Raw genomic sequence first — 18,184 nt, forward strand, 5'->3', positions numbered from 1 at the left:
GTACAGCCCTGCGGGACAGGGGGGGTTGTGGGGTATCCTATAGGGCTGTGGGGCACCCTATAGGGCTGTGGGACACCCTGCAGGGATATAGGGTAACTCTAGATATAGGGTATCCACAGGGGTTATAGAGTAAACGCCAATAATAGACACAGCGCCGGTCCATGTACAGCCCTGCGGGACAGGAGGAGGTTGTGGGGCACCCTATAGGGCTGGGGGGTAACCCCAAAGGGATATAGGGTAACCCTAAAAGGATATAGTGTAACTCTAAATATGGGGCACCCATAGGGGTTATAGGTTAACTCTGACAGGAAATGCAAAACTGGTTCATGTAGAGCCCTGCCAGAGTGGGGGGAGGTTGTGGGGTACCCTATAGGGCTGTGGGGTACCCTATAGGGCTGTGGGGTACCCTATAGGTGTATAGGGTAACTCTAGGTATGGGGTACCCATAGGTGATATAGGGTAAACTCCAATAAGAAACACAGTGCCGGTACATGTAGAGCCCTGTGGGACAGGGGGAGGTTGTGGGGTATCCTATAGGGCTGTGGGGTAACCCTAAATGGATATAAGGTAACTCTAGATATGGGGCATCCTCAGGGGTTATAGGGTAAACCCCAATAGTAAATGCAGTGCTGGTCCATGTAGAGCCCTGCCGGAGTGGGGGGTGGTTGTGGGGTATCCTATAGGGCTGTGGGGTACCCTATAGGGCTGTGGGGTAACCCTAAATGGATATAGGGTAACTCTAAATATGGGGCACCCATAGGGGTTATAGGATAAACCGTAATAATAAATGCAGTGTTGGTACATATAGAGCCCTGCAGGAGTGCGGGGCGGTTGTGGGGTACCCTATAGGGCTATGGGGCACCCTATAGGGCTGTGGAGAACCCTATAGGGCTGTGGGGCACCCTACAGGGATATAGGGTAACTCTAGATATAGGGTATCCACAGGGGTTATAGGATAAACCCCAATAATAGACACAGCGCCGGTCCATGTACAGCCCTGCGGGACAAGGGGAGGTTGTGGGGCACCCTATAGGGCTGTGGAGTACCCTATAGGGCTGTGGGATAACCCTAAATGGATATAGGGTAACTCTAGATATGGAGCACCCATGGAGAATATACGGCACCCCATAGGGGATATAGGGTAAACCCCAATAGTAAATGCAGTGCTGTCCATGCAGAGCCCTGTGGGGAGTGTGGGGCAGTTGTGGGGTACCCTACAGGGCTGGGGGGTAACCCATAGGGCTGTGGGGCACCCTATAGGGATATAGGGTAACTCTAGATATAGGGCATCCACAGGGGTTATAGGGTAAACCCCAATAGGAAACACAGTGCCAATCCATGTAAAGCCCTGCTGGGAGTGTGGAGCAGTTGTGGGGCACCCTATAGGGCTGTGGGGTAACCCCAAAAGGATATAGGGCAGCCCTAGGTATGGGGCACCCATAGAGGATAGAGGGTAAACCCCAACAGTAAATGCAGTGCCAGTCCATGTAGAGCCCTGTGGGGAGTGTGGGGCGGTTGTGGGGCACCCTATAGGGCTGTGGGGCAACCTACAGGGGTGTGGGACACCCTATAGGGCTGTGGGGTAACCCCAAAGGGATACAGGGCACCTCTAGATATAGGGCACCCCACAGTCCACCCCCATAACCCCAAGATGTCCGGGGATTAGGAGTGACCCCACAAATATAGGGCACCCCACTCAAGGGAACAGCCCCAAAAGCGGCTGTGGGGCACTCTGAGCTCCCTAAATAACCCCACAAGTCATGATGGCATTCTTGGGGTCCCTGTGGCATTTTTGGGATTTTCACAGCAGCCCACAGTGGTCCCCATAGCACTGCTGAGATCCTAATGCTATCCAAAGCTCCTTAGATACCTCCAAGGTCCTCCAAAGGTCCTCAGATACCTCCAAGGTTCTCCAAAGCTCCTTAGATATCTCCAAAGTTCTCCAAAGCCCCTTAGATACCTCCAAGGTTCTCCAAAGCTCCTTAGATACCTCTAAAGTTCTCCAAAACTCCTTAGATACCTCCAAGGTCCTCCAAAGGTCCTTAGATACCTCCCAAGTTCTCCAACGCTCCTTAGATACCTCCAAGGTTCTCCAAAGCTCCTTAGATACCACCAAGGTCCTCCAAAGCTCCTCAGATACCTCCAAGGATCTCCAAAGGTCCTTAGATACCTCCAAGGATCTCCAACGCTCCTTAGATACCTCCCAAGTTCTCCAACGCTCCTTAGATACCTCCAAAGTTCTCCAAAGCTCCTTAGATACCTCTAAAGTTCTCCAAAACTCCTTAGATACCTCCAAAGTCCTCCAAAGCTCCTTAGATACCTCCAAGGATCTCCAAAGCTCCTTAGATACCTCCAAGGTCCTCCAAAGGTCCTTAGATACCTCCAAAGTTCTCCAACGCTCCTTAGATACCTCAAAGGTTCTCCAGATCTCCTCCGAAGGACCCCAAAAGTCCCTCAGACCACCCAGAGACCCCACCCACCACCCCAAACCCCCCAAACTCACGGGCATCCACGTTGTCCAGCGCGTTGGCCACGCCGTCCAGGCCCTCGAAGAAGTCGTCGTCGTAGACGCGCTCGGTGTCGGGGCCGACACGGTCGGTGCGGCTGGAGATGCGCAGCGCCGGGTTCATCTCCCGCGCCGCCGCCGCCGCCCGCTCCGACTTCAGCTTCTGGAGAGGGGAAACGGCCCGCGGTGAGGCCACGCCCACTTGGGGACACGCCCTGGTGAGCCACGCCCGTTTTCCCGATAGAGGGAGGAATTGGAGGAAGTTAATGTGGGGAACTCGATGGTTGATGTTGAGCATGAAAGTCAATTGTTGATGTTGATCAGGAAAATCAATTGTTGACGTTAATCAGGAAGTTCAATTGTTGATGTTAACCAGGAAATTCAATTGTTGATATTAATTGGGAAAATCAATTGTTGATGTTAATTGGAAAATCAATCGTTGATGTTAATCAGGAAACTCAACTGTTGACGTTGGCCAAGAAACTCAACCATTAACATTGGGCATGGAAGTCAATCGTTGATGTTGAGTATGAAACTCAACCATCGATGTTGAGCACAAAACTCAATCATTGATGTTGACCAAGAAACTCAACCATTAACATTGGGCATGGAAGTCAACCGTTGATGTTGAGTACGAAACTCAATCATTGATGTTGAGCACAAAACTCAATCATTGATGTTGACCCAGAATCTCAACCATTGATGTTGAGCACAAAACTCAACCGTTGACGTTGAGTACGAAACTTAATCATTGATGTTGACCAAGAAACTCAACCATTGATGGTGATCACAAAACTCACTGCTGGCGTTGGCCAAGAAACTCAACCATTGACGTTGAGCACAAAACCCAACTGCTGACTTTAGCCAAAAATTTAAATCATTGACGTTGGCCAAGAGACTCAACCCTTGATATTGAATGTGAAACTCAATTGTTGACGCTGACCAAGAAATTCAACCATTGTTGGCCAAGAAACTTGACCATCGAAACTCCACTGTTGGTGCTCACCATGCAACTCAACCATTGATGTTGACCAAAAAACTCAACTGTTGATGTTGGCCGAGAATCTCAACCATTGATGGTGATCACAAAACTCACCGTTGGCGTTGGCCAAGAAACTCAGCCATTGACATTGAGCACAAAACTCAACCATTGATGTTGAGCATAAAACTCAATCGTTGACGTTGACTATGAAACTCAACTGTTGATGTTAATCAGGAATCTCGACTGTTGATGTTGAGCACAAAACTCAGTCATTGACATTGAGTGTGAAACTCAAGTATTGACTTTCGCCAAAATATTAAATTATTGACGTTGGCCAAGAAACTCAACCCTTGATATTGAATGTGAAACTGAGCTGCTGACATTGATCTTGAAACTCAATTGTTGACGTTAAGCACGAAACTCAACTGTTGGCGTTGGCCAAGAAACTCAAGCATTGACATTGAGCATGGAAATCAATTGTTGATGTTGAGCATAAAACTCAACCATTGACATTGACCAAGAAGCTCAACCGTTGACGTTGAGCACAAAACTCAACTGTTGACATTGAGTACGAAACTCAACCGTTGATGTTAACCAAGAAACTCAACCATTGACGTTGAGCACAAAACTCAACTGTTGACATTGAGTACGAAACTCAATCATTGATGTTAACCAAGAAACTCAACCATTGATGACGATCACAAAACTCACTGCTGGCGTTGGCCAAGCAACTCAACCATTGACGTTGAGCACGAAACTCAACTGTTGACTTCAGCCAAAAAATTAAACCGTTGACGTTGGTCAAGAAACTCAACCCTTGACATTGAGCACAAAACTCAACAGTTGACCTTGGCCAAGAAACTCAACCGTTCCCATTGGCTAACTCAACTCAACGTTGGCCAACCCAACGGACATTCCCACCCCTGGAGGCCACGCCCACCCCTCACCGTGACGTCCCAGGGCCGGAAGAGGAACTGGCGGTTGAGGTTGGACTTCTCGATGGTGTCCATGTCGGTGACGGTGACGCTGCCCTCGGGGCCACAGCCCAGTCCCACCATGGCGAAGTTCTTGAGGAGCTCGCAGCCGATGGCCCCCGCGCCCACCTGTGGGTGGGGACAGGTGGGGACAGAGCTAGAGGTGGCCCCGGGGGGTTGGGGACATGTGGGGACAGAGTGTGAGGTGGCCCCGGGGGATTGGGGACAGAGCGAGAGGTGGCCCAGGGGGTTGGGGACATGTGGGGACAGAGCGAGAGGTGGCCCCCGTGGGGCTTGGGGACAGGTGGGGACAGAGCAAGAGATGGCCCAGGGGGTTGGGGACATGTGGGGACAGAGCGAGAGGTGGCCCTGAGGGGCTGGGGACATGTGGGGACAGAGCAAGAGGTGGCTCCAGGAGGTTGGGGACAGAGCGAGAGGTGGCCCTGGGAGGTTGGGGACATGTGGGGACAGAGTGAGAGGTGGCCTCGGGGGGGTTGGGGACAGGTGAGGGGGAAAGGATGGGGTAGGGGGACAGTTTGGGACACTCATGGGTTACCTAGGGACACTTAAAGGACATGAAGTTGGAGATGTTGGGGACAGTGAGGACATGGGGGGGACAATCAGGAAACGTGTGATGACCCTTGGGGACACCTAAGGGACACTAAGAACACAGGCAGGACAATCAGGAAACGTGTGAGGACACTTGGGGACACCTAAGGGACACTAAGGACACAGGCAGGACAATCAAGAAATGTTTGAGGACAGTTGGGGACACCTCAGGGACACATGGGGACACAGCCCAAGGTGGCCCAGGAGAGCTGGGGACAGGTAGATGGGAGAGGTGGCACTTGGCAAATCCATGAAGGGACATTTGGGGACATCTGAGAAACAGGTGATGAATGATGAACAAGGAAGGATACACTGAGGACACTGGTGACACTGGTGACACTGGGGACATTGAGGACACTAGGGACACTGGGGACACTGACCACAAAGTACTTCTGGGCGCCCAGCTTGGCCTGCAGCTCCGCCCCGAACACGGCGATCTGCCCGTCGTATCGGCTGTTGCGCTGGGGACAAGGTGACACCGCGGTCAGCCGGGTGTGTCACCCGCCGGGGGACGCCCCCAAGGTGACAGAGCCACCACTGAGTGGTGGACACCTGCTGTGATGGTGTCCCCAAGGAATGACCACCAAAGGTGACAACCACAAACCCGTTGAGGCACCTGCTGTCCCCAACAGGGTGACCAAGGAATGTGCTTCAATCGATGTCCCCCCAAGCTGCCACCCCCAGGGATGTCCCCAAGTGTCCCCAAGCCCCCCAGGGATGTCCCCAAGTGTCCCCAAGGCCCTCACCGGCCGGCACTGCTCCTCGGTGAGCAGCGAGTCGCGGTTCTCCTCCGGCAGACATTCCAGAGCGTCGAAGTAAAGCCACTGCGTGATGGGAGTGAACTTCCCCGACACGGCCTGAGGGGACAGCCAGGGGACACGGTGGGGACAGGGCGGGGACATGGAGGGGACAGCCAGGGGACACCGTGGGGACAGGGTGGGGAGAGGGCAGGGACATCGAGGGACACATCAGGGATGGGGTAGGGAACCCTGGGGACATGTCAGGGACAGGGCAAGGACCCCAAGTGACAGGCTGGGGACAGGGCAGGGACCCCAGGTGACATGCTGGGGACACGATCAGGATCCTGAACATGGCAGGGACAGGGCAAGGACCCCAAGTGGCACACTGGGGACAGGGCAGGGACCCCAGGTGACACGTTGGGGACAAGATCAGGATCCTGAACATGTCAGGAACACCAAGAGACAGGGCAGGGACACCAGGGGACATGCTGGGGACAGGGCAGGGACTCCAGGTGACACGTTGGAGACAAGAACATGATCCTAAACGTGTCAGGGACATTGCAGGGACACCAAGGGACACATTGGGACAGGGCAAGGACCCCAAGTGACAGGTTGGGGACAGGGCAGGGACCCCAGGTGACACACTGGGGACAAGAACATGATCCTAAATGTGTCAGGGACACCAAGGGACACATTGGGGACAGGGCAGGGACCCCAGGAAACACACTGGGGACAAGAACATGATCCTAAACGTGTCAGGGACATGGCAGAGACACCAAGGAACACACTGGGGACAGGGCAGGGACCCCAGGTGACACACTGGGGACAAGATCAGGATCCTGAACATGTCAGGGACAAGGCAGGGACATCAGGGGACATGTTGGTGACAAAATCAGGATCCTGAACACGTCAGGGACAAGGCAAAGACACCAGGTGACACATCAGGGACACCAAGGGACACAGCAGGGACAAGACAGAGACCCCAGGTGACACACTGGGAACAGCGCAGGGACACCAGGTGACACGCTGGGGACAAGATCAGAATCCTCAATGTGTCAGGGGCAGGGCAGGGACACCAGGTGACACACTGGGCACAGGGAAGGGACATCAGGTGACACACTGGGGACAAGATCAGGATCCTGAACATGTCAAGGACAGGGCAGGGACACCAGGTGACACGTCAAGGACACCAGGTGACACATCAGGGACAAGACAGGGACACCGGGAGATGTCAAGGCGAAGGCCAAGACCCTTGGGGACACAGCAGGGACACAACAGCGACCCTTGGGGACACATCAGGGACCCAGCAGTGTCCCCAGGGGTCACAGCAGAACACAAAACCACAGCCAGATCCTCATCCAGGGACACACAAACCACCCCAGGTGTCACACGAGGGGACAGAAGGTGACACTCGGTGACACCGTGGGGACACTGCGGGGACAGTACCTTCATGACCTCCTGGGCGGCCAGGCCACCGATGAAGGCGTTGACCGGAGCGAGGTCACCGGTGGCCTGGAAAGCCAATTCCTTCACCAGCTCCTCGTCCAGCTCTGCCCCCGCGGCCACCTCCTTGGTCAGGGCCACCACCTCGGCCGCGTCACCCTGCGCGTGGGGACACCGGGTTGGGGACAGCGCCGCGGACAGCGGGGACAGCGGGGGTGGTGGGAGGTCTCCACAGCCTCAATGACCCCGTGGTGTCCCCAGAAGTCGCCACAGTGGCTTTCTTGTTCTCCCCGAAGTGTCCCCAGAGCGCCCTGATTGTCCCCAGTGTCCCCAAATCATGGTGGGGATCAGGGCAGGAGCTGGTGGCTCCACGTCCTGTGTGTCCTTCCCAGCTCCCACCATCCCTGATGTCACCAATGTCCCCAAATCACGGTGGGGATCAGGGCAGGACTTGGTGGCTCCATGTCCTGTGTGTCCTTCCCAGCCCCCACCATCCCTGATGTCACCAATGTCCCCATATCATGGTGGGGATCAGTACAGGACTTGGTGGCTCCATGTCCTGTGCGTCCTTCCCAGCCCTCACTATCCCTGATGTCCCCAATGTCCCCAAATCATGGTGGGGATCAGGGCAGGAGCTGGTGGCTCCACGTCCTGTGCGTCCTTCCCAGCTCTCACTATCCCTGATGTCCCCAATGTCCCCAAATGCTGGTGTGGGCCTTGGTGGCCTCCGTGTCCCCAACCCCCTCAATGTCCTCAGTGTCCCTAGGAGTGGCCGTGTTGAGGCAGATCATGGCGGCCTCTATGTCCCCAATAACCTCAACGTCCCCAACCCCTTCCATGTCCTCAAAACCCTACATGTCTCCAACACCCTCAATGTCCCCAGCGTCTCTGCTGGTGGCCATATTGAGGCAGATCATGGTGGCCTCAATGTCCCCAACACCCTCCATGTCCCCAATAACCTCAACGTCCCCACTGTCACCAGGGATGGCCGTGTTGAGGCAGATCATGGTGGCTTCCATGTCCCCAAGACCCTCAATGTCCCCAACACCCTGAATGTCCCCAACACCCCCAATGTCCCCAGGGTGGCTGTGTTGAGGCAGATCATGGTGGCCTCAATGTCCCCAAGACCCTCTATGACCCCAAGATCCCCAATGTCCCCAACACCCTCCCTGTCCCCAACACCCCCAATGTCCCCAAGACCCTCCATGTCCCCAACGCCCTCAATGTCCCCAACCCCCCCCAATGTCCCTAACATCCTCAATGTCTCCAACATCCCCAATGTCCCCAAAGCCCCATCATATCCCCAACACCCCCAATGTCCCTAACATCCTTAATGTCCCCAAACCCCCCAATGTCCTCAACACCCTCCACGTCCCAACACCCTCCATCATATCCCCAACCCCCCAATGCCCCCACACCCCCAATGTCCCCAACACCCCCAATGTCCCCAACATCCTCAATGTCCCCAAACCCCCCAATGTCCCTAACATCCTCCATGTCCCCAACACCCTCCATGTCCCCAACACCCTCAGTGTCCCCAATACCCTCCATGTCCCCAACCCCCCCGATGTCCCCGCGGTGTCCCCGCGGTGTCCCCACCTGGTGACGAGGCCGCGGGGCGCGGCCGTGCTGGCGCATGAAGCGGTGCAGCCCCTGCCACGCCCAGTGCATCATCGCAGGTCTCTCGGCCTTCCCGAAGTCTGTCACCATCATCTCCGGCTCGGCCAGCGCGTCCCGCAACCGTTTCTGGGGTGGGACAGGGGTGTAACCCCGGTACAAACCAGTATAGCCCAGTATAGACCAGTATAAACCAGTACAACCCAGTATAACCCAGTACAATCCAGTACAAACCAGTATAACCCAGTACAGCCCAGTATAACCCAGTGCACCCTCAGCGTGTCCTGCAACCGTTTCTGGGGTGGGACAGGGGTGTCACCCCAGTACAAACCAGTATGGCCCAGTATAGACCAGTATAACCCGGTATAACCCAATACAACCCAGTATAACCCAGTACAACCCAGTACAACCCAGTGCACCCTCAGTGTGTCCTACAACTGTTTCTGGGGTGGGACAAGGGTGTCACCCCGGTAAAAACCAGTATAGCCCAGTATAGACCAGTATAACCCAATATAACTCAATACAATCCAGCATAACCCACTACAGCCCAGTATAACCCAGTTGCTCCCCAATCCCCTCCCAGTCCCTCCCAGTGCCCCCCAATCCCTCCCAGTTCCTCCCAGTCCATCCCAGTCCATCCCAGTTCCCCCCAGTCCCCCCCAATGCCCTCCCAGTCACTCCCAGTTCCTCCCAGTACTCCCCAATGCCCTCCCAATGCCCTCCCAGTCCATCCCAGTCCCTCCCAATGCCCCCCAATCCCTTCCCAGTTGCTCCCAGTCCCCTCCCAGTTCCCCCCAATCCCCTCCCAGTTGCTCCCAGTCCCTCCCAGCTCCTTCCAGTCCCTCCCAATCCCCTCCCAGTCACTCCCAGTCACCCCCAATCCCCTTCCAGTCCCTCCCAGTCCCTCCCAGTCGCTCCCAGTTGCCCCAGTCACTCACGAAGTGGATGTGCTTGGGCATCTTGACCTGGGTGACGATGCCACCTCGCACGTAGTCCCCATAGCCGCTGGTGTCCCCAATGCTGAAGGTGTAGGGCCCTGCAACGGGGGGTCACTGGGCTGGGCACCCCAAAAAGGGGGCTGGGGACCCCAAAAAGGGGATCTGGGTTTGGGGAACCCAAAAAGGGGATCTGGGAACCCCAAAAAGGGGGTTCTGGGGCTGGGAAACCCCAAAATGGGGTTCTGGGTTTGGGGAACCCAAAAATGGGTTCTGGGAACCCCAAAAAGAGGCTCCGGGAACCCCAAAAAGGGGCTCTGGGGCTGGGGGATCCTAAAAACTGGGCTCTGGGAACCCCAAAAAGGGGTTCTGGGGATCCCAAAAATGGGTTCTGGGTTTGGGGACCCCAAAAAGGGGCTCTGAGAAACCCCAAAAGGGGGGTCACTGGGGCTGGGGACCCCAAAAAAGGGGTTCTGGGAACCCCAAAAAGGAGCTCTGGGGACCCCAAAAATGGGTTCTGGGGCTGGGGGACCCCAAAAAGGGGCTCTGGGGATCCCAAAAGGGGCTCTGGGGACCCCAAAAAGGGGCTCTGGGAACCCCAAAAATAGGCTCTGGGACCACCAAAAATGGGCTGGGGACCCCAAAAAGGGGTCCTGGGGCTGGGGACCCCAAAAAGGGGGCTGGGGACCCCAAAAATGGGCTCTGAGGCTGGGGGATCCTAAAAAATGGGCTCTGAGAACCCCAAAAAGGGGCTCTGGGAACCCCAAAAAGGGGCTCTGGGGACCCCAAAAAATGGCTTCTGGGGCTGGGGGACCCCAAAATGGGCTCTGGTTGTGGGGTGCAGCGAGAAAGGGCTGCTGGCATTTAGGAAATCCCAAAAAAATCCCTATAAATGTAATTCAAGTGCCCAAAAAACCCCTAAAATGACCCCAAAAAGGGATCAGAGCACTTAGGATGGTGACAAAAGGGACCTCAGCCCCCCAAAAAAACCCTAAAACGACCCCAAAAGGGGATTACAGCACTCAGGGTGGTGACAAAAGGGACCTCAGCCCCCCAAAAAAGCCCTAAAACGACCCCAAAAGCACCAGGTGACCTCAAATCCCCCAGGTGACCCCAAAAAGCCCAAAAATGACCCCAAAAAACCCTAAAATGACCCCAAACCAGCCCCAAGTAACCCCAAAAAAGCCCCAGGTGACCCCCAAAAGTCCTAAAATGACCCCAAAAAAGTCCTAAAATGACCCCAAAACAGCCCCAGGTGAGCCCCAAACCCCCCAAGTGACCCCAAACCCCCCAGGTGACCCCAAAAAAGCCCTAAAATGACCCTAAACCCCCCTGTGACCCCACAAAGTGTCCCCAAACCCCTCAGCTGACCCCAAAGAGTGACCCCAAAGCCCCAGGTGACCCCAAAAGCCCTAAAACAACCCCAACCCCCCAGGTGACCCCAAAAAAGCCCTAAAACAACTCTAAGAAGCCCCAGGTGACCCCAAAAGTGACCCCAAACCCCCAGGTGACCCCAAAGCCCCAGGTGACCCCAAAAAAGCCCTAAAATGACCCACACCCCCAGGTGACCCCAAAAGTGACCCCAAACCCCAAGGTGACCCCAAAAAAGCCCTAAAATGACCATAAACCCCCCCTGTGACCCCAAAAAGTGACCCCAAACCCCCAGGTGACCCCAAAAAAGCCCAAAAATGACCCAAAAAAGCCCTAAAATGACCCCAAAAAAGCCCAAAAATGACCCCAAAAATGACCCCAAAAAAGCCCTCAAACAACCCTAAACAGCCCCAGGTGACCCCAAACTCCCCAGGTGACCCCAGACAGTGTCCCCAAGGCCAGGTGACGCACCCAGCACGCGGATCTCCACCGGGCCGCAGCGGTTCAGCTCCTCCATTCCCTCCACCTCGGTGAAGGTGACAAAGTCACCTGTCTCAAAGCCGTGACGAGCCTCGTCCAGGCAGGTGACCTCCCCGGGACAGCCCTGGGGACATTAATGGGGGTGAGGGGACAATGGGGACACTGAAAACTGACTGGGGGGGACAAAAATTGGGTGATGAGGGGAGCAGGAGAGCCAAAAATCCAACCAGGACACGTCTTGGGGACAAAAATGGGTGCTGAGGGGACCAAGACACCCCTTGGGGACAGAAATGGGTGTTCAGGGGACACAGGGCACCCCTTGGGGACAAAAATTGGGTGATGAGGGGACACAGGACACCCAGGAACCTTCCTGAGGTGACACAGAGGGGACATAATTGGGTGCTGAGGGGACACAGGACACGCCTTGGGGACAGAAATGGGTGTTCAGGGGACACAGGACACGCCTTGAGGACAGAAATGGGTGCTGAGGGGACAAAAAAGGGACACTAAAGGATGTCACCTCCCTGGGGACACACCCAGGCGACACTTAGGGACACAGAAGCGACACAGGACACCCAAAAAGCCACCCAGGCCACCCCTTGGGGACAAAAATGGGGGCTGAGGGGACAAAAAAGGGACACTGAGGGATGTCATCTCCCCATGGGACACACTCAGGTGATACTGAGGGACACAAAGGGGACACAAGACACCCAAAAACCCCAACCAGGCCACCCCTTGGGGACAAAAATGGGTGCTGAGGGGACACAGGACAGCCAAGAACCACTGAGGTGACACAGAAGGGACACAGGACACCCAAAAAGCCACCTTGGCCACCCCCTGGGGACAAAAATTGGGTGCTGAGGGGACCAGGGCACCGAAAAAGCCACCCTGGCCACCCCTTGGGGACAAAAAAGGGACACTGAAAGATGTCACCTCCCCTAGGGACACACCCAGGTGACACTGAGGGACACAGAAAGGACACAGGACACCCAAAAATCCAGTCAGGCCACCCTTTGGGGACAAAATTGGGTGCTGAGGGGACCAAGACACTCCTTTGGGGGACAAAAATGGGTGCTGAGGGGACACAAGGCACCCAAAAAGCCACCCTGGCCACCAAGTGGGGACAAAAAAGGGACACTGAAGGATGTCAGCTCCCCTAGGGACACACCCAGGTGACACTGAGGGACACTGGGGGGACACAGGACATCCAAAAACCCACCCAGGCCACCTCCTGGGGACAAAAATGGGTGCTGAGGGATGTCACCTCCCCTAAGGACACACCCAGGTGACACTGAGGGGACACAGGACACCCAAAAAGCCACCCTGGGCGCTCCTGGGGGACAAAAATTGGGTACTGAAGGGACAAAAAAAGGATGTCACCTCCCCTAGGGACACACGCAGGGATGTCACCTCCCCTGTCACCCCCCCAGGTGACAGCAGTGTCCCCAGACCTTGGTGACCATGGAGACCATGGCGCTGAGCGGCTGCTCGCCGTTGGGATCTGTCACCACCATGTCGTCCCCAAAGTCACAGAACAGCTGCCTGTGGGGGAAATGGGAGAGACCCCGAAAGTGAGATCCTAAAAATACCCCAAAAACCAGCCAGGGACCCCAAAAATCCCCAAAATAACCCCAAAAACCAGCCAGGGACCCTGAAATATCCCAAAGTCACAGAACAGCTGCCTGTGGGGAAAAGAGGAGAGACCCCGAAAGTGAGATCCTAAAATATCCCAAAAAACATCCAGGGATCCCAAAATATCCCAAAAAATCATCCAGGGACCCCAAAAATCACCCAGAGACCCCAAAAAATACCCAGAGACCACCCAGGACCCCAAAAACAATCCAGGGACCCCAAAAATCCCCAAAGACCACCCAGGGATCCCAAAAATCCCAAAAAAATCCCCCAAACCATCCAGGGACCCTAAAATCCCCAAAGTCACAGAACAGCTGCCTGTGGAGAAAAGGGGAGAGACCCCGAAAGTGAGATCCTAAAATAGCCAAAAATCACCCAGGGACCCCAAAAACCACCTGGGACCCCAAAAAATCCTCAAAGACCATCCAGGGACCCCAAAAATCCCAAAAAAAAACCCCAGAGACCACCCAGGGACCCAAAAATCCCCAAAGTCACAGAACAGCTGCCTGTGGGGGAAACGGGAGAGACCCCAAAAGTGAGATCCTAAAATATCCCAAAAAACATCCAGGGACCCCAAAAACCACCTGGGACCCCAAAAATCAGCCAACACCCCAAAAAATCCCCTAAAACCCCACAGGACCCCAAAAAATCCCCCAAGGAACATCCAGGGACCCCAAAATATCCCCAGAGACCATCCAGGACCCCAAAAAATCCCCAAAACCCACCCAGGGACCCCAAAGACCACCCAGGACCCCAAAAAATCACCCAAAGACCATCCATGGACCCCAAAAACCCCCCAAAGCCTCTCCAAAGACCCTCCCAAAAACCCCCCAGGACCCTCAAAGCCCCCCAAAAAACACCCAAAACCTCCCAAAAACCCCCTAGGACCCCCAAAAGCCCCCCAAAACCCCCTCAAAGCACCCAAAAACCCCCAAGCCCCTCCAAAAGCCCCCAAAAGCCCCTCCTCACCTGAAGACCCCTGAAAACCCCCAAATCCCCCAAAACCCCCCAAATCCCCCCAAAATCCCTTCAAAAGCCCCCCAAAACCCACCAAATCCCTCCCAAAACCCCCCAAAACCCCAAGGACCCTCAAAAGCCCCCAAAAGCACCTAAAAACCCCCAAAGCCCCTCAAAACCCCCAAAGCCCCCAGAACCCCCTCCAAAAGCCCCTCAAAGAGCCCCAAAGCCCTCAAAACCCCCAAAAGCCCCCGAGCCCCCCATATCCCCCCCAAAAGACCCCCAAGCCCCCAAAACCCTCTCAAAGCCCCTCCAAGGCGCTGAAAAATCCCCCAAATCCCCCAAAAACCCCCAACCCACAAAACCCACCCAGGACCCTCAAATCCCCCAAATCCCCCAAATCCCCCAAAACACCTCAAATCCTCCCAAAAGCCCCCCAGCCCCTCCTCACCCGAAGAGCCCCAAAGCCCCCAAAGACCCTCAAAACCCCCTCAAAACCCCCAAACCTCCCTGAAAACCCCCAAAAGACCCCCAAAGCCCCCCAAAGGTCCCCCAAAACCCCCAGGACCCCCAAAGTTCCCCAAATCCCCCAAAAACCCCCCAAAATCTCCCAAAACCCCTAAAAGCCCCCCAAAAGGCCCCCAGAACCCCCCAACCCCCCAAACTCTCTCCCAAAACCCCCAACCCCCAAAGCCCCCAAAACCACCCCAAAACATCCCAAATCCCCCCAAAGCCCCTAAAACCCCCAAACCCCTCAAAAACCCCCAAAAGACCCCCAAGCGCCCCCGGACCCCCAAATGCCTCCCAAAAGCCCCTCAAAGATTCCCCCAGAAACCCCCAGGACCGTCAAAGACCCCAAAACCCCCAAAACTCCCCAAAGCCCTCCAAAAGCTCCCAAAACCTCCCAAAACCCCCAAAGACCCCCAAAACCCCCAGGATCCCCAAAGCCCCTAAAAGCCCTCCAAATCCCCTCAAATCGCCCCCAAGCCCCCTCAGAGCCCCCAAAACCCTCCCAAAACCCCCAAATCCCCCCAAGCCCCCAAAAGCCCTCAAAGACACCCCCAAAAGCCCCCAAACCCCTCAAAGTCCCCCAGGACCCCCAAAAGCCCCCTCAAATCCCCCCAGGACCCCTCAAAAACCCCTCAAAGCCCCCAAGCCCCCCAAAACCCTCTCAAAACCCCCCAAACCTCCCCAATGCCCCCTCAAAACCCCTCAAACCTCCCCAGGACCCCCAAAGCCCCCAAATCCCCTCAAATCCCCCAAATGACCCCCAAAGCCCCCAGGACCCCCAAATCCCCCTCAATCCCCCCAAATCCCCTCCTCACCCGAAGAGCCCCCTGGTCTCAGCCACCACCAGTTTGATTCCATGGCTGTGGCAGAAATCGCCAACCCAGAGCTGCTCGTCCAGCGGGGAGTTGGTCAGAACCACCACCTGGGGACAGAGAGAGAGAGACACCTGTATGGCACCTGGGCTACCAACCGGGTCACCTTGGCTACCAACCTGGTCACCTGGGCTACCAGCCTGGTCACCTGGGCTACCTGCCTGGTCACCTGGGCTACCTGCCTGGTCACCTGGGCTACCTGCCTGGTCAGCTGGTCACTGACCTGGTCACCTGGGCTACCTGCCTGGTCACCTTGGCTACCTGCCTGGTCAGCTGGTCACTGACCTGGTCACCTGGGCTACCTGCCTGGTCACCTTGGCTACCAACTGGGTCAGCTGGGCTACCTGCCTGGTCACCTGGGTTACCTAGCTGGTCACCTAGGCCACCAACCTGGTCACGTTAGCTACCAACCGGGTCACCTGGGCCACCAACCGGGTCACCTGGGCTACCTGCCTGGTCAGCTGGTCACTGACCTGGTCACCTGGGCTACCAACCTGGTCACCTTGGCTACCAACTGGGTCACCTGGGCTACCTGCCTGGTCACCTTGGCCACTAACCTGGTCACCTGGGCCACCAACTGGGTCATCTAGGCTACCAACTGGGTCACCTTGGCTACCAGCTGGGTCACCTGGGCTACCTGCCTGGTCACCTGGGCTACCTGCCTGGTCACCTTGGCCACCAACCTGGTCACGTTGGCCACCAACTGGGTCATCTAGGCTACCAACTGGGTCACCTTGGCTACCAACCTGGTCACCTTGGCTACCAACTGGGTCACCTGGGCTACCTAGCTGGTCATCTGGTCACCTGCCTGGTCACCTGGGCCACTAACCTGGTCAGCTGGTCACCTGCCTGCTCACCTGGGCTACCAACCTGGGTCACCTTGGCCACCTACCTGGGTCACCTGGGCTACCTGGGTCACCAACCTGTCCTCAGGAGTGTCCCACCTGTCCCTGAAGGTCTCACCTGTCCCTAAGTGTCACACCCGAGGGTCCCATCTGTCTGAGGAGGTCCCACCTGTCCCTGAGTCTCCCACCTGTCCCTGAAGATCACACCTGCCTGATAAGGTCATACCTGAGGGTCACACCTGTCTCCAGGAGTGTTCCACCTGTCCCTGAGGGTCCCACCTGTCCCCAGGTGTGTCCCCAGGTGTGTCCCAGCTGTCCTCAGCTCATCTGGAAGGTGCCCAGGTGTGTCCCAGGTGTGTGGCTCACCAGGAAGGTGCCCAGCAGTGTCCCCCCTGTCCCCAGGAGTGTCCCCAGGTGTGTCCCCAGGTGTGCGGCTCACCTGGAAGGTGCCCAGCAGTGTCCCCCCTGTCCCCAGGTGTGTCCCACCTGTCCCCAGGTGTGTCCCCAGGTGTGTCCCCGCTGTGTCCCACCTATCCCAGGTGTGTCCCAGGTGTGTCCCAGGTGTCCCCAGGCGTGTCCCCCCTGTCCCCAGCAGTGTCTCCTCTGTCCCCAGGTGTGTCCCAGGTGTGAGGCTCACCTCGAAGGTGCCCAGCAGTGTGCCCCCTGTCCCCAGGTGTGTCTCAGGTGTGTCCCCCCTGTCCCAGCAGTGTCCCCCCTGTCCCCAGGTGTGTCCCCAGGTGTGTCCCACCTGTCCCCAGGTGTGTCCCAGGTGTGTCCCAGGTGTGAGGCTCACCTGGAAGGTGCCCAGCAGCTCGTGGCTCAGCGGCTCCCTGCTGCTGCTCACAGCCACGTAGGAGTTGAGCTCAGCCAGCCGCGGCAGCGACGCCTCGGCGCGGTTCTGCCCCACGTCCTCCTCCCGCAGGTAGAACTGGGGAAGGAAGGGTTAAAAACACCAAAAATTATCCAAAAAAACCCAAAATTCCAATATCCCGTTCCTGCAGGTAGGAAATGAGGAGTTAGAAACCCAAAAATAACCAAAAACCCCAAAAAAACCTCGGCACGGTTCTGCCCCACGTTCTCCTCCCGCAGGTAGAACTGGGGAAGGAAGGGTTAAAAATCCCAAAATTATCCAAAAAACCCCAAAATCTCCGTATCCCATTCCTTCTGGTAAGAAATGAAGGTTAGAAACCCCAAAATACCCAAAAAACCCCAAAAAACCCCAAAAAAACCTGAACCACATTGTCCTCCCACAGGTAAAACTGAGGAAATAAGGATTAAAAACACCAAAAATACAGAAAATATCCCCAAAAAACCCCCAAAATCCCAATATCCCATTCCTGCAGGTAGAGCTAGGGAGAAAAAAAGGGTTAAAAACCCCAAAAATATCCAAAAAACCTCAATGTTCTCCTCCTGCAGGTAGAACTAGGGAATAAAGGGTTAAAAACCCCAAAATAACCAAAAAACACAAAAAAACCCCAAAAAAACCTGAACATCCTCCTCCTGCAGGTAGAACTGGGGAATAAAGAGTTAAAAACCCAAAAATACACAAAAATACCCAAAAAAACCCCCAAAATCCCCCAAAAATTCACGTTCCACTCACACAGGTAAGAAGTGAGGAAGCAGGGATGTCCTGAAAACCCCAAAATTCCCAAACCCCCCCCAAAAAACCCCAAAATTCCCCCCAAAACCCCCAAAATTTCCCCAAAAACCC

General features: G+C 55.7%; 1 protein-coding gene across 1 annotated transcript; it reads right to left on the reverse strand.

The window, feature by feature from the left end:
* Positions 1-2,411: 2,411 nt before the first annotated feature.
* On the reverse strand, positions 2,412-17,632 carry LOC146422482 (ubiquitin-like modifier-activating enzyme 1). The gene is made up of 12 exons (XM_085046199.1): positions 17,612-17,632; positions 17,267-17,401; positions 15,572-15,678; positions 13,109-13,199; positions 11,649-11,781; positions 9,810-9,907; positions 8,854-9,000; positions 7,258-7,413; positions 5,818-5,928; positions 5,452-5,532; positions 4,436-4,591; positions 2,412-2,669 (listed from the first exon to the last, which is right to left on the reverse strand). Exons 1-12 carry the CDS (start codon positions 17,630-17,632, stop codon positions 2,412-2,414), a joined length of 1,494 nt encoding a protein of 497 aa, XP_084902325.1.
* Between the last annotated feature and the right edge of the window lie 552 nt (positions 17,633-18,184).

The sequence above is a fragment of the Lichenostomus cassidix genome, unplaced genomic scaffold (assembly GCF_008360975.1).
Source record: "Lichenostomus cassidix isolate B80296 unplaced genomic scaffold, HeHo_3.0 HiC_scaffold_40, whole genome shotgun sequence".
Lineage (NCBI taxonomy): Eukaryota > Metazoa > Chordata > Aves > Passeriformes > Meliphagidae > Lichenostomus > Lichenostomus cassidix.

Bases quoted from the DNA above. Each gene is read 5' to 3' on its own strand.
- LOC146422482 (XM_085046199.1), bottom strand. From the start codon at position 17,632: ATGGGATACGGAGATTTTGGG. The intron at 15,679-17,266 runs GTGAGCCTCACA...CTCTGTCCCCAG, and splicing joins AGCTGCTGGGCACCTTCCAG to GTGGTGGTTCTGACCAACTC. The intron at 7,414-8,853 runs GTGGGGACACCG...CCCCACGCGCAG, and splicing joins CCCCGCGGCCTCGTCACCAG to GGTGACGCGGCCGAGGTGGT.